The sequence below is a fragment of the Gymnodraco acuticeps genome, unplaced genomic scaffold (assembly GCF_902827175.1).
Source record: "Gymnodraco acuticeps unplaced genomic scaffold, fGymAcu1.1, whole genome shotgun sequence".
In the NCBI taxonomy this organism is placed as follows: domain Eukaryota; kingdom Metazoa; phylum Chordata; class Actinopteri; order Perciformes; family Bathydraconidae; genus Gymnodraco; species Gymnodraco acuticeps.
In genome coordinates, this window is record NW_022990238.1 from 10,459,491 (window position 1) to 10,476,463 (window position 16,973).

General features: G+C 42.1%; 1 protein-coding gene across 1 annotated transcript; it reads right to left on the minus strand.

The window, feature by feature from the left end:
* Nucleotides 1–1,171: 1,171 nt before the first annotated feature.
* Nucleotides 1,172–15,804, minus strand: LOC117548331 (C1q-related factor). Its single transcript, XM_034219521.1, has 2 exons — nt 14,670–15,804; nt 1,172–3,076 (listed from the first exon to the last, which is right to left on the minus strand). The coding sequence occupies exons 1-2, from the start codon at nt 15,276–15,278 to the stop codon at nt 2,897–2,899; spliced, it is 789 nt and encodes a 262-aa protein (XP_034075412.1). The 5' UTR covers nt 15,279–15,804; the 3' UTR covers nt 1,172–2,896.
* Between the last annotated feature and the right edge of the window lie 1,169 nt (nt 15,805–16,973).

The window sequence follows — 16,973 nt, forward strand, 5'->3', positions numbered from 1 at the left end:
ACGTCAACATTTTAAAGACATTGCATCCATATTGAGTTTGTTTTGGCAAACTTTGTGTAAGACTGGGTCAGCATTCAGACCAATACACACACTCCACCGCTATGATTTCTGGGAATGTTTCACACTGCTTGGACGACAGCCCATTTTCACACAACCACTTTATTATTCTTTATTCCAAGAGCCGAGCTGCGACAATGTGAGACCCACTTTTTCCACGAGCCATGTTCTTCCTTTTTTTGCAAAGCAGATGCTTTTTTGTCAAAAGAAGATTCAATTTTCAGTTGCCCCTTTACTTCTTTCACCATCACTGTTTGCAAGAAGCTCTGTCAGCGTCAAGCCGACACTTCCCACTTTGTGTAAAGCAAAACATTTCAAACAGAATCTGACCTGGTGTCAAACACTAAAACGCAGCCGGTAGATGATTTTTCTCCCTTAAGAGCAAAGTGAAGTGGTCCAACATGGCAGCCGGTGTCACATCCCATTCCTGCCAGGTCTGAGGAACGTCCAGTCCCTGACACTTGTCCAATCCAAGCTATCTCAAGCTTTCTCCTCCAGCTTCACAACGGCTAATCCCACTTGACACCTCGCACAATCCGGACAGGGAATCACTCTACCCTGAAAACAATCCAGCCCCCCCCCCCTTTCTTTCCTCCCCAAATCGGCAGCAGCCCCCTATCCTTCTGTCCGTCTTCCTTATATTTCTCTTTACCCTCTCCTTCCCTATCTATCCCTTTCCCATTACTTCTCTCTGTGGCCTACTCTTTCTCTCGTGTCTCCATCTGTCTATGTCAAACTATATTCCGCTCCTGTTCTATCTCGCTCAATCTTTCCTCCACCCTGTCTCCCTCCTCCATCCGCACTTCCTCGCTGGGTATATCATGCCTCTGTTGATGAGAATCTGTGAAAAGACGCTGTGATTGCCGATTGAGGAATAGCCTGCATTTCCTTAAGGACTCATCAGCATTCAAGAACGGCCTTTTACTCCACTGTTGGATGTTGCTAAAGTTGGAAGTCCTTATCTCCAAGCGCACCTTTACAGATGGGAGAGGCTCCACAGGATCACTTAGAGATGGCGCGCATGAAGCATAAACACAGACATCTTTCCCTCGACACCCATTTCCCTAAATATACCGTTGGTTTTTTTCAGAGAAAAGAGAGATGAGGGACTTGCTGATAAAATCATCTTTTAATGTTTGCACTGGCAGGCCATTGTTAAAACGTTTGGTTTAAACAGAACAAAAACACATTTCAAGTCATGAAGTCTCACAAAGCAAATGAGATCCTTGTACAGATCATTTCCCCTAATTAGCATTTTTTTTAGATACAATAATTCTCATGAGACAAGCCACTCAAAAAATCCCATTTATTATTTAAATGTATTCAACAATTCCAAAAGATAAGATAGACAAACATGTCATATATTTCATTTACAAGCTGTTTGTTCTTCTCGTTGTATCTATAGAGGCTCCCCACCCTACAGAGCACAATCTCATTGGCTGCTGAGCAAAATATCTGTCATTGGCTGTAGCACAGAATAACTGAAAAAGGAACAATGTAGCTATGGCACATGCTAAAATGCAGACCCTCACCGGTATGCAGAGACACATACACACTCACACTCACACATACGTGCAGTCATGATTGAACAAGTCACTCACCCAATCAATTGCATTCTCAAGCAAGCTGTCAGGCAGCCATGTTGAGTAAATATGACCATAATGCCTGTGTGTCAGTGAGTATGCAGCTAATGAATGGATGACATCCAGTGAGGCTCAGAGACACTGAAACAGAAAGATTGCCCACTCACTGTTACTGTGGCTGAACGCCTCCCTCCACCTCCCCCATCATTCTCTCCGTCTTTGTGACTTACTCTCCCTCCGCTACAAAAGAGGGCCTCGGAGGTCAGCACAGCAAAGAAGAAGAAAAAAACTCTTCAACAAGGTTACCTCTGCATCTAGAGATTTTTGCTTCATCACATGCCCGGTGGTGTCGCCAAGCAGAGCATCTACATAAAACTAAACATAGAAAGAGGACGATTACTTTTAATCCGTACAGCAGCAGGATATTGTGTATGTGCAAACAGTGTGAGGTGGTTCGTGGTAAGGATATTTTCTAAATGAGATGTTTCCTTTTTTTAGATACATTATAAGGAATAGTGCAGAATGAATTCTTATTCTCCACATGAACAATATATAGTTACTTTGCTGTACCCAGCGATGAAGAAAAACACCCACTGTCATGAAACACTCAGTCTTACACCGTCTTAAAGATTTCCTTTTCCAGCTGTTAGATGCCTGAGCTGCATCACAAATAACATCTGACAAATCTGTTCTCTCAGTCAAACGGGATATGTTCACAAGGGACAAATATATTCTCTTTTTTTTTAATCTCATCTGTGTAGAATATTATGCATGTCTACAAAATAAAAACACACTCTTAAGGAACATCGCACGGAACAACACTACACTTGAGTCAATTGAGTCCACCGACAGTACAGCTGCCTGTTGCCACTGTGGAGAGAAGAGGTGAGGTCATCCGCTTTTTGCAGGGTTTTTCATTTCTGTTGATATTTCTGTGCAATGGAGCAGGGTTGAAGAGGACAGACACTGAAAGCGAGGAGCTTCTGACACGTAGGCATTGTGGCGAAGAGATCAAAACAGCCCCACCTCCTACATCCTCCGCCCGGCCCCTCTCAGCGTGTCCTCGGAGGCTTTGCGACAGACTCGGCTACAGAGCCTGGATGTCTCGGCTGATGGATACAAAGCAGAGGTGTCCGTGATGATGGAGAGAATTAGGAAAACTATAAAGCATTCCAGCTTTTAACACACACACCCAAACCCACCCATCTCTTTCTCTCAATCTCTTCCTATCTGACTGTCTCTGTGTCTGTGTGTTCTCAGTCTGCGTACAGGATGAAGCCATTGAAGGTGCTGTACTTGTTGTTGTTCCCTCCGTGGGCTTTGCCTCCGTCCAGTTTGATGTACACCTCGTCCCCTGCGTCTAGATGGAGGATGACGCTGTTGGAGGCGTAGTCGTAGTTCTGGTCTGCGTCCTGGGCGATGGCACTGGCACGAACCTGGAACAGCAAGGAGAGGAGAACATGTTGGAGAATGGTAGGCTTGTTAGCTACAGTTCATATGAGGACAGTCACTTAATTAATATGGGAAATTCCCCAAATAGGTTGACATTTAAAAGTTCTTCCATTTTCTTCATTATAGAATAAAGACATTCAGGGAATCACATTTCGTTACTAAGGCTGCTCACTCTCCTACATTTGTTATTTTATTAATAGAAAATGCTCATTATTTTTCAAAGATACAAATCTGCAAGAAGAAACACATAATGGAATCTTTTGATATACATGTTAGTTTTTTTACATTTGTTTGGCTGTTAAAGAAAGTGCAGGAGTTTATGAGAAAACAGAACATATTAAAAAATGTCCGGTTTCACAATCATAAAATAATATTTTAGAAAGTTGCTGGACTTTAATTGAATAATACGGTGAAAGCGTTATGCAATATTGTGCCAATTTAGAAAGTAGCAAATGAAACCAAGGTCTTTCAAACAACTATTCAAAATGCAATTGCAGTAGAATAGAAGTGAAAAGTGAAGAAAATGTATTTCTTTTTCAAATCTCACTAGATTGAAAAGTCACTATGCTGCTGCACCAACAGAGAGTAAATGTTAAAATACGTTTTAATGTCCTAAAGTTTGTTGGCACAAGTAGTTCTTCATATTGATATTAAACGTAGAGCAACCACAGGGTCAGGCCAACCCCAGGCCTTTCTGTCAAAGCAGATTTATGGGTTCAATCAATCCAGTGGTCCAAAGACCTGACACTCGACCTCGGAACAAAAAGTCCACAGAAAGTTTAGAAACTTTGCAACATGGCTGTCTCTGTGGGTTTCAACCTGTGGTATAAATAACAGAAATATATACTAAAAGTGACATGAAGGATGCCCCAGCAGACATATTTCATAGCAAATAGCGAGGAGGGACAATAGTCTTTGGAATACCTTTTCATATAATACAGACTTGTGGTATCTATATTGGCAGTGTGTGTGTGTGTGTGTGTGTGTGTGTGTGTGTGTGTGTGTGTGTGTGTGTGTGTGTGTGTGTGTGTGTGTGTGTGTGTGTGTGTGTGTGTGTGTGTGTGTGTGTGTGTGTGTGTGTGTGTGTGTGTGTGTGTGTGTGTGTGTGTGTGTGTGTGTGTGTGTGTGTGTGTGTGTGTGTGTGTGTGTGTGTGTGGTTGTGTGTGTGTGTGTGTGTGTGTGTGTGTTTTGTATTCTGCCAGTCTGGTTATAGGACATTTGGAGCAGTTTTTAAATAACCTGTCCTGACTCATTAAGGGCGCCACCACAAACATGCTCTATCTCTCTTGGGAGGTAAGTGTAGATGCAATGCCAAATGGGCGCTGAAACAATAGCTCTGTATGACGTAGAGAGACTAACTGTACATGTTATAATGAATGACTTCAATGAAGACATTCAACTGATTGTTCTCTTTGCTATAGAATACAAAAAGGGAGGATGAGTAGAAGGTTAGGGGGAAAATAAGTGAGATACAATGAAGGTCTCAGGCTGCATGTTGCCTCTATCTGTCTGAGTTACATATTTTCCTCCACAACGCTCTTAAATGTTAACTGCATTCTGTACAGTGCAGTGTTTAGTATTGGGATGACAAAGAATGCTGAGAATAAGCAATCTTTACGCAGCAGAACTAGAGTAGTTGTGTGAGTATCAATTGGCAAAGAACAGACTGACAGCGAGAAGCCACAAAACAAGGAGAAAGAAAATCTGGCTGGAGTTCAGGCCTGGCAGAGCATCACAGATCTTTGGGTCTAAGGGTCAAAAACTGCAGAACTTCATTTACATTATCTGCCAGGTAACTTTGGTCAACTAAACTTCACTACAAAAAGAGTTATTATTACAACTGTCCACCCAGTATAGATGCAAAATGAAAATGTAATATTGCTACTTTAACCAAATAGGCATTGTTTAACAATTCAAACAACAAAAATGGGCCACTCCTCAAAACGTACACTCAGCGCAGTATCTCAGTAACTAACAAGGATAACTGCAACCCAAAAAGATCATAATTTTTTCTCTTGTAAAAAAATAAAGTTCTGTACATCCTTAAAGGTATCCATTGGTTAAATTAGCCAATTTGTCGCTTAGTCTGGTCAGTGAGGTTGAATTCAAATCAATAGTTTACGTGCATTTGAAGTATTTTTCTTGTGGCTCATTATCGGGTCTCCTGGCCCTTACCTTGGCTCGCTGTTTGTCCACACAGCTTTAAATTGTGGCTTTTAAAGAGGGTTTCGACAAGCAGGCCAAACAGGAGGAATAAAGGATGCCCAATAAAAAGTTGGCTTATTTAAGGAGTAGACACAACAGGCGTATTGACAAATGTTCAGAGTGGCCAGCTACAGGCAGAGACCTCCTGCCATATTGCCAAAACTAACAGGGAGCAGCTTCTACTGATTTTAAATATATTTAAGTCGTGTTTTTTGCTATATTGAAATAATCAAGAGTTTGTTTTTATTTTGGTTTGTTCCCTTTTTTTTCTTGTAATGTTTTACAAATATTTCATAATTACCAGCTATGACTATTGTCAGTACGTTCTTCAAATGGACTTTTCTGTTTAATATTATTCTTACTCTTAATGCTCATCATCATCAAATGATTTTTAACAACCTGTGTTGGAAACATAAGTCTGCAGAGGTGTGTCTTATTAACCCAAATCATTGAACAGATATTTGGAAGCCATTTTGAATCATTAAAGTTGATTTACTGTGTCTTAAAAATCTGCTCATAAATCAGAGAATGAAGTTATTTCTAAAATCTTTTTGATTATTATTTGTGTACCTCTTTGTGTTTTAAAGTATTGCACAATAAATCAGAAATGGCGCATGGAAAAGGAGATGCACAAAGAACTTTAGGAATAACTGGTGAATGCTGTTTTTCTCTTGAAACCAGACACTTTTGGATTTTAAATGGTTAAAAATAGTTGTATCCAGATTATGTTAATTAAAATATGTCTGTTAGTGTCAATGGATGTTATGCGCCAAAGGTCTACTGTCCACCTGACATCATGCATCAACAGTATAAAAGTGATTCAATTTATTGAATAAACATATATTTGTCATTACATTTCCTATATATTCATACCATTTGCTTTCAGTAAATGTTTTATTCACATCTGTTATTAGACCTATGTTGAGTTCTCTAAATTAATGTTTTAACCGTTGGTGCATGGTGTCCACTGAAGTGTACCAAAGTAATTACTTAAAATAACATGTATTTAAATTAGGTTTTTCACTTGTTTAGTAAGTAAAAACAATCATAATAGATGTTATGAATTTGAGATTGAATAATAAAATAGAAAATGTAAATTGTTCATGAACTTCATATTCAGTCGTTTGTTTCAATGGAACAGTATATGACGCAGCGATATTCCTGAAATGTGCTTTTTTTCAGTTATACAGCAGTGATAAAAAAACAAGACATTTCTCCACCGAAGCATGTAAGCAACCTAAATACTTTTCTCCTTATCAACACATCGACAAACAGTGAGAGTTACGCTAAAGCAAATCAGTCTAATCAGCACCCCTGCTGTAAAAAAACATTAAGGCGTGAAGGTACGTGATATCTGACATTGAACCCCCCCACAGCAGGCCGCAGGACATCTGCACAGAACATCTCTTGACAACACTTAATCTGTGGGAACATTTCTGCTGATATCACCACAAAATCACCTGGGAGCTGTCAGTGTTTTTTGTTGCTGCATGATAACAACTATTTATGAGCATTATTTACGCTGATTGTCTGTGATTCAGCATTTGATATAGGAGTATAGACTGCAAATATACTCAAAAGTGTCACCGCAATAAAATACTAACATTTTCATTTACTTGCAGATTACTTTGCTTTCAAATCATTCTGAAGCTTTTAGTCATACATCAATATTTTTGCTGGATTTCTTTTCCTCATGCAACCTATCAGAAATTGTCTGAATGATTTTCAAAGGGAATCTGTCCTTTGCGTTGCCTTCGTCTCAGTGTGTTGAAGCAGAGACAAGCAAGGTTGACACTTTTTCAGCCATCACAACAGAATTATTGCCAGTGATTTGAAATAAAAACATCATTTTGTAATGGAAGGTTACATGAACAAGGAAAGGGCTTTTCAAAGCTTTTAAAGTGAACCAGTTGAAATTAAAAGAGCATCAAGCGAGGGCGCAACACTTGAAGTAAATCTTTGTTCAGATGATTCATTTACGTCAGCATTTCAGTCCAGAGAGAGAAAAGACTGTACTCTGTATCTTCGAATCACCTTCCTTATGTTGAGAGAAGGATAAGGGTGTCTGTAAAGGCTAATCTGAATAATTAAATTCTGAGGAGAGGTGTTAAGATGCAGGAGTAATATATGGAATATTGTACTTTTTATTGTTTATCCTCCTGATTAAATCTAGCACAGCTCATATCGATGTGCAAACAAAGCCTCCTGTTCAGATTATGAGATGCAGGCGTCCGGAGCATATTAATAGCGTGCAAAAGTCAACACCATCCTATTAGAGGTTTACCGCCTAGGGTTGGTGAGGAGGCGGCTGATGGTGGCTCAGGAGGATTTGTCAGTTGGAATTTTAATGAAACTTTATCAAAATATTTGCTTTGGAGGTGTTCAATCTGAACCTGGGAACCTCTGGCAATGTCACAGATGTGTAATTTCTTTAAATTACTCCCTTAATTTGCCCTTTAAGGAGTTAAATGTAAACTGTCATCACGTGCATGATTTATGTGTTTTTGTGGGATGGTGAAAGACAATATAAATATCATTCTTTTAGCAGAGACAGTATGAGCTTAGACCTGGTGATATTGTTGTTTTGTTTCTTTGCTCTAATGGTTATTATCCCCTTCTGAGACTCACTGCTGTTGTTTAGGCCTCCTTCCTTTGCTTTCAAGGATAAGCGTGCATGAATAAAGCCTCACTATTTTGGAAATAATGATCAGTGAGCTCCTATTGGAGCTATTTTTCTCTCTGGTTTTCTCAAGTGCACACAAGGCACTTGTTAGGGATATGAGGTTTAAATGCAGTGTATGGCAGACGTATAGCGAGAGATGAGCAGGACTAACAGCCAACTGGCAGTGCGTGACCTTGACGCGGAATATGTAGAGGAACTTTGACAAGATAAACAAAGCATGAGGCTGTAAGCGCCGGCTCTGGCGATTGTAAATGAGGTGTCAGGCAATGTTGTCTTCCTTGTGGCTGCTCGTGCGTGTTTGCATCCGTCATATCGTCAACGTGATGGCTTTGATTGAATAATATTCTGAGTGGAGACACAGAAAACTCAAGGCTGCACTTGGGCTTAATAGATAATGCGTGCTGGGAAAAGTGAAGTGTGGATTCTCTTAACATACACTGTATAACTGTAAATATGAACATTGCATAATTATTATGTGAGGAACACTGACTGTCACTAATGCAATCAGCCTCTATTAAAAATACATTATTTTCATTCTATTCTAAACCCTTAATAGAACTGTGTTTACAAAAGTCATGACAATTTGAGGTTTTATCTGTTGTGTCTGGTGCAAGAGAAGGCTGTAACGTCCCACTGGGACATCTTACAAGAGGCTTTGTCACGGTGACAAGGACATGTCTCGAGGCGTCTCTGACAGGGATTTGTTGACTTGATGTTGAGCCTCCATTTTGTATCAACAAGTCTATTGATCGCCTTTAAATCAAAGTGTACTGTCGTCTAATTGTGTTTGAACATTCCAGCTGTGAACTGCATGCGTAATAGCAGCTTAGATAGCGTGCCACCGCTATTGAGCCTGGTCCAACATTTCACTGCTCCTCACAAACAAACACACACAGGGTGAAGGACAGACACACACACACATACATCCACAGCCACATAAGATGCAATTTAATAGAAATAATGAGAACAGGAAATTACAATCGGTTGCAAGTGAATTGTAGTGTCGGAAAGTGACTCGTCTTCCATGTGTTACAGGTTTATTTGTTGGAGGAACCTAAGTGAAAACATGATAAGAGGAATAAAATGGTAACAGGAGATTTGCCATCTGTCAGACGAGAGTTGGAAAAAGCTTCCTGAATTAATTTCACCAGCTGTTCTCTTTGTACCTGCTCAGCCTCCTTTGAAACAGAATGACTTTGCAGCACAAATCTCTCGCTGATTATAATATTGCTTACACTAATGCTAAAGGTAAGTCTGGTGCCAGACATTAGTTCATTAGTTTATCACATGTATTAACCATATGTGATCCAAATGCTGTAGAAGCATTCTAAGCCAGAATAACAGTATTGTAGCAGTGGCGTCAAAGGGGAAGCATTCCACACAGCTTTTTTTTGTTTTGTTGAGAGAGCCACTGAAAGGGGCTTGTCGGAGGAAGCAGTGGTGGGAAAAAGAGGCATGAACTTTGACCCTCGATCCAGCCACTCTTTTCTTTCTTGTCTGACTCATCACGCTCAGTTAATTACTGCGCTGTCTGCCTCCAGCCACAACACGGAGACCACAATCACGGCTCCCAGCATTGTCTGAAAGGACTTTTTCTGCAAATATTTCAACCTTTGTTCACACTAAGCCTGTTTCTTCCATGTGCTTCCTAGTTACCCTGAGGCACTGAGATTTTCCCCCTTTTTTCTTAAATGAAAAAAAGACTCCTTTAAAATTAGGTTTCTGTACAAGTGTTGGATGAGAGGCAAACTGTAGGCTTTTCCTTGACATGCTACTCCATACAGTAGCCGATTCATCTTCTCTTACTGCGTTGATGTCTTCTGCCCATATTCATTTCATGAGGGGGGGGGGGGGCAGGAGGTGTTAAACACATTGATTTATGAAGGAAAGTGTGAGTCATTTAAAGCCATTGACTTGCTGCTTTCCCGTGAAGACGGAGAGGATAATTGTGGGTATCACTGAAGACTGAATTTGGGGGACGGCTAAATGTCAGGGGCGTAGGGAGAGATGGAGAGAGGGATGTTTGCATAAGAGGACCAGGAGCACTTGTCTATCTCCCATATGGCCCTCATTATAATGGAGAAGTCTTGTGAGTCAACAGCATCCTTGAGTCAGCCAGCCACAGGAGACGATCCATAGACTATTTTAGACTGTATGTTTTCAGTCGCAGTATTTCATGAGCTTCCTAATCAGAGATGCCAGTGTGTGGATTGTGAGCAATAATTAATTTCTATATGGCCATCTTAGTGGCAAAATGGTTTAAAGTAATATAGTTATTACAGACAAGTGGTGGGCAGTTTTCGAGCAAGTTTTGAAACTTCACCAATAAATGATAGATTTCCTTCCCGTTGCTTGCGGATGACAGCCCGATGTCATCTTGACATTTCCAATCTGTGTGGTATTTCCTAACAACATGGGCCAATCTTCATTTGATAGCCCTCGCACCTAATTAGACCAGCTCTAATGTTCCACTTGGCGGAGTGTCAAATCCAATGTCCAATTACACAGCAGATCAAGGCCAAAGGTCCGCCTCCACTACCTCTCTGGCTGATTATAAAATATATGCCACGGTATACATCACACAGAAAGAAATGGGTCTGTCAGAAGAAGGAAAGTGACGCTTACATGCACGCACACGAAGGCACACATACACATAAGGGGATCAATACCGCAGGCAAAGAGGCTGAGGGACTCTCAAACCCTGTCTGTCTATTTCAGACAGAGTCTCTCTGTTACAGCGGGCAGACACACAGAGGCCTCTCAGTACTGGAGTCAGACCACGATGAAGAATAGCAGGTCTGAACCATACCAGAATGTTAAAATCAATCAAGTCTAAGTATTGCTGTATGTGTGTTTAGATGCCTGTGTGTTTAATGCTTGCAATCACATGTTTCCTAAATTCTCTCACTGAAAATAAAAACCAATAATGACACGAGACCCTCGTTATTTACACCTTTCCTTTGAGCGTATAACCTGATCAAACAGAGCAGACCTGCATGCCGACGGCTCAGCTCCTATGTTTAATGTCGGGATTTAAACCACATGCTAAACACAATGCGTGGGTTTCACCTGAATACACAGCAAAAGAGTAAACAGTCTTGTGTTTATGCATACCTGACCTGAAGAGGTGCCTATGACGGACTGTGGGGAATGGTGCTAGAGGAAAATGACACGTGACTGAACTCAAGCAAAACTTAGAAGGTAAAAGGAACCTCTCTCCACACTATCCAAGAAATGGATGGCACACTAACTTATTCTGTTACAGTGCAATGCATCACTTGAGAGAAAATGAAGAATATTGATGGCATTGTGTGTAAGCAAATCAATTCTGCAATACCACAATATGAATCCTGCTTTAAAAGAAAAGTTCTCCTTTCAGGACTAAAACGTTCTGCTCCTTCGGAAAAGTGAGCTCCTGTAAACCTGACATAGAGGAGAGATGGAGGGCAGTGCACAGTCGAGGTGGGTTGAGGCAGTGGGTTAGGAGGGCGGGGCGGAAAAGGGGGTGGGGGGGGGTTACAAGCGTGCGCATGTGTCAATGTGTGTGTATGTGAGGAGAAGACTGCAGCGGTAATTGCTGAGGAAGAGCCATGTGCACGAAGGACGTTGAAGCTTATTAAAGGAGGAGACAGAGTGATTATTCACTATGGTCCTCTTGAGAGACTGACGCTGAAGTCATTGCTTTTAATTAACTCTGAAACGGTTTTGCGGATTAATAACAATATTAAGAAGGGAATGGAGAGGAGAAGCGCAAACACATTCTGGATCTGGTTCAAGCTTTTTTAATTACAATTAAATAGACTCTGTGACACAATAGCACCATAACTATGTCTACTCTGTCCTTTCTTTCACACTGCATCCACTGCATTTGTCTTCATTGTCTCTGCTGTGTCTCCTAGGATGTGTCCAAGGCAGGTTATAGCATTGATTTACTGGAGAGAGTTTAGGAATGGTTGGGATAGTTGGCAGGCGTGTAAGAGAACAAGCGAGAAAAGAAGCCAAAAGAGTGTGTGGGGCTTGGAAAGCGGATAAAGTGTGCTGTGCTGGAAATAGATTTCTTATTTGTTTCAGGAAGCTAACTTTTTGGTTTGACTTGAAAAGTGTCAAAAGTTGCAATGACTTGTGTTGGGATTCTTGTGTTGAACTCTGGAACCGGAAGAAGAGTGAAATAAATAAAAATAACCAGAGGATGCCGATGGTAGACACAGCTTGTAAGAACCCCTGGAGTGGGAGGAGCACATGCTGGAGTGAAACAGCACTGCAGGGCTTGGAAACACGCTGCTCACTAAAGCCAAAAGATGATAAAATACTAGTATTGTCTGTAATTCCCTGACCTCCCTCGTCCCAACTCACAGTGTAGCTTTTTGCAGCCTTAATGAGCTGAGGAAAGCACCAGTGTGGTTTCAGTTTGACTCTCAGCACTTCATCAATGATGAAGCATAAGTTGGCCCAACATTTATAAGCATTTACACAGACGAAGGCTCCGGGGCCTTCTCCATCAGCCAAACACACAACCCCAATAAACACCACAACAAGAAGACGGTGTGTTTATACCAACTCTGCGTAGGACAAACGAGGAAGACAGGGACTCAGTTACCACTTTATAAACATTACGCAGGTCTCTGCAGAAGAACACTGCGTGCGTCTAACTTAAGTACCCCAGCAACCTCCTCTTGGGAGCACAATGAAGCGGGAACAGAAGGCGTTTTATAGGAACATATGTTCTTCTTCCCCTATTATATATCAATGTTTTTACGCCCACCCATAAACATTACTGTTGAGTGAGACATTAAATATAGAAGGAGATTGCTGTAACTCTCTTTTTCGTGCTGGGTGTGAATTTGGCGAGGATAAAGAAATTAACCTCTGGCAGCCTCAGTGAGACTGCTGGTTCAGCATACAGAGTCCAGCTGTTATTTTAACTCCATGCTGCACATATATACTTTTACTGCACAGTTCTTAAAATGTGAGGCCCCGACTGCCTTCTGCTTTAATTAACTTTGTGATTATTAATCTACTTGATTTTCTTTTATATTCAATTTTGCAAAACATTAAAACCATATGAAATTCTAATTGTTTCATAGCAGCAGAGTTGAACCATGGCAGGGAGGATGCTGGGACATGATGTGAAGTGACAGTAGGAGGATGAGATGTGGTATATTTGAACTTTATCACCTCTTCTCAATGCAGGGCAAAGAAGAATCCTCAAATGTTCATGAAATGGACTACAGATTATGAATTTCCTTTGAACTGTTTTCTCACATATGTAGAAAAATGTCAATACAATTTTAATACCATGTTGCTATACAATTGACTTTGAGGACAAATATATCTTAAAGTATATCTTTGCATGCAGTTAAAATAAAGAAGTATGAAATACAGCAGGCTACACATAAATATCTCCTTTCTCAGGATTCCTTATGATAAAGACAGACTTTAAGTATTGGTCAAGTGTTGCAATGTTCCATTGTCACTGATATTAGTTTTGCAAATGTGAAAATTTGAATGCATCATAAAGCCTTTTTCAACTACCTATTACTTATTTGTATTTATCTTTATCGTCATAATACTGCCAACTAACTAAGCAATATGATAGAGCTACAGTTTTAGCAAACAAATCAAACATTATCTGCAGCGTAACATCCATATATATATTGTTTTTTTTGTACAGCCAAACATTTCTGAGCCACTTTGAAGATAAAGGGATGTGACGGCTGATCGGAACTACACACATTAACCAACCTGAGAAAACCCTCCGGGGCGCACAATAAAATTAGAGCCCTATTAAAAAGATGCATCAGAGAAGCCGAGGATAGATCATGTCAACGTCCTAATGCATTTAACACGACTGCGAAGACAGATGTGGGCAGCGGTGGACAGACAGCACAATCCGGAGTGCTTCACAGACAGGTATGGTCCAAACATTCGGAGCGAAATTTCTATTTCTCCCTCAACTTACTGCAGACAAGCAAGGACCTGGTCTAAAAGTTATCGGAGATGATTGTTGTAAAAAAAACGGAAGATATTATTATTTTTTGTACACACATAGGCCTAGTCTTTTATACAATTAAAAATCAATAATGATACAAATAAATGCTCAACTTTAATAATAACTATAAATACAGTATTAACAGGAGTACAATACACAAGACAAGTAGACTCGTGATAACATAACTTAAACGGAGGCGACCGCGTTAAACAACTCCAGCCGATTCTTTTTCATCCTCACTCTAAAACTCCGTGAATACCGACACTCCGGCAAAAACTGCAGTTAAATCCTCCGTAAATTAAGCGTAATGGCTACAATTTCGTAACGCTACAGTGTAAAGGCACACAAATCGGCTCGCGCTCCATGTTCAGCCCAAACTGTGACCGTCCTTCGGCTCGCGGGACGCGGCAATGTCAGGACGCATCACGCGCAGAGGGGACGCGGCTGAAACCAGTCAACACCTCTTTATCTCCAGGCACGCGGGGTGCCACAGCTGTGCGCTCTGGGCTTTGGAGGCGCACGGCAGATGCGCACCCTTGCCTTACAATGTCACTTTTTATACACTGGCTTTTTGAGAAATGACTTTCTTACTATGTTGGTTTTGAAGCAATGGAGAGGAGGAGAATGAGAATCAGGGCAGAAAGTGGCTTTTCTTACACTGAGGAAAGGAAACTCAGGAAAAGTTTTTCAAAGCACTCACCTGGCCATTCTTGCAGAGGTCTGCCCACATGCTGGTGCCATCCCCTCCTCTCATCAGCACATGGTAGATAAAGAAGTATGTGCCCGGTATGCTGCAGATGAATTTGCCAGAAATGCCATCATAGTTGTTGCCCAGGTTGGTGACCACATCGTCAAACTTGAGGATCTCGTAGCCTTCGTGTGGGTTCTTTAGCCCTGCATAGAAGGCAACCCGAGGCACCGTGCTGTAGGTGGCCGTGCTGATAGCTCCGTTCCCTCCCAGACCCAAAATCCCAGTCCTTCCCTGATCCCCTCTGTCACCAGGAGGCCCCGCAGGTCCGGGGGGCCCCGGTTCTCCCAGTGGCCCGGGTGGTCCCGGCTTGCCCGGCCTGCCAGGCTTCCCCTGTGGGCCCTGCAGTAAAGTGGAGGGTGGAAGCACGTTGCTGTTGTCGCTCAGTGCCTCCGCCTCAGCCTGGAGCCCGGTGGAGGTGGTGCTGCTTGCCGGCGTCCCCTTGTTCAGGTAAGGGTCGCACACCATACGACAGGTGCCCAGCATCTCATAGTGGCTGGCATCTGTACCCACAGAGCTGACGAGCACGGGGATGAGGACCACCAGCACCAGGACCAGCATAACCCCTACAGCAGCCGCCACCAGGGTCTTCCTCCCGATGCTGAGTCGGGGAAGGGGCTGCGCTGCCAGCGTGGATCTCCCGGGGGCAGAAATGGTGACTGCTTTGTGTGGGGAGCCTGCCACCGTCGGAAGGGATCCGGAGATCCCGAGAAGAGTTGCGAGAGGACCGGAGAGTGTGTGAGGGTGAGACAGAGACCCACATACACTTCTCACTGCTCTGCCCAGTCACTCCAAAGTTGGCAAGCAGTCACTCACACATGCAAAAAAGACCCAGGGATACCCAAGCATACACAGGGAGACATTCAGCCCGCACTTACAAACACAATCTGAGAAGAAGCAAGAAGGATGCAGATCCCAGAGGAATGGAGTGAGAGACAGAGGGAGGGAGGGAGGGAGGGAGGGACAGAGAGAGAGAGAGAGAGAAAACGATGAGAGTGGGTGAGTGTCAGAGATACAGAGCAGCCACTGGATCTGTGTGTGTATGTGTGTGTGTGTGTGTGTGTGTGTGTGTGTATGTATGTGTGAGTGTGTATGTGTGGTGAATTTGTGGTGCCGGATTCTCAGGCTTGGCTTTTTATACGGCAGTAGCAGTAGAGCCCCCCCCCCCCCCCTCCTCCCCTTTGCTCCCCATCTGATTGAAGGTTGGTGTGGTTACATCCCCCTCTCATCGTTTTCTCTCTCTCTCTCTCTCTCTCTCTCTCTCTCTCTCTCTCCTCTATCTCTCTCTCTTCTCTCTCTCTCTCTCTCTCTCTCTCTCTCTCTCTCTCTCTCTCCCTCTCCCCGACTCTCTCAGAGGAAGGACTCTCATCACATTGCATTTCTTTCTACTACTCTCCTGAAACCACCAAGGAACTAACAGCACCCCCCCGGACCATCTTGCTCCCCCTCTTTCGTTCCTCCTTGTTCTTCTCCCCACTTTTAATGCTGTTTCTCACTCCCTTTGCTTTCTCCTCTCTCTCATCAGCATCCAGACTCTAAAAATAAAGATGGAGCTGTGGAAAGACAAATCTTTTTTTTCTTTTCCTGGAGGTGGTTTCTAAAGATTTGTGCATATATGCAGAAGACAACACTTAAATCGGCTATGCCAGGAAATGCTAGCAGCTTCTTAGATAAAAAAAAGTGCTAATTATGAAATGAATGCCAAGAAGGAATTATTGAGCCAACAACTTGAACTTCATAATATCAATTTGACATTGCAGTCACTCATATAGGAGAGGAGCCTACAACGTTACACAATGATCTTAATGGCACATCACATGGGGCCACTTTTTAAGGGTAAAGGAACCAATCTATCTTTCCGCTGAGAGCCACAGACATTGACACTCTTCTGCTGTTATTTCATTCCCCTCTTTGCCTTTCTCCCCATGTCAATAACCCTGTTTTCTCCACCTGAAAGCACTGACACCATTCCTTATTGGTGTCTTTTTTTAGGTATTGATTTCATGTTTTTTTTATCAAATCAAGAGTCCTGGTTGGGAGAAAAAAAATCTATATGGAGCAGTGATGTCATTTATTTGACATTTCCATCGCTTCGAGTGATGAATGGTAAAGTAAGAAAGCAAATGACAAAGGCTCTTTGGCGAACGAACATAGTCGTCGTGTGAGGCGTTGTGTTGCGGAGAGGTTGGTCTTCAGTGTTTTTTGCTCTTAATACAAGTCTGAGCTCAAAATGGAAGAATAAATCAAGTTGGATGG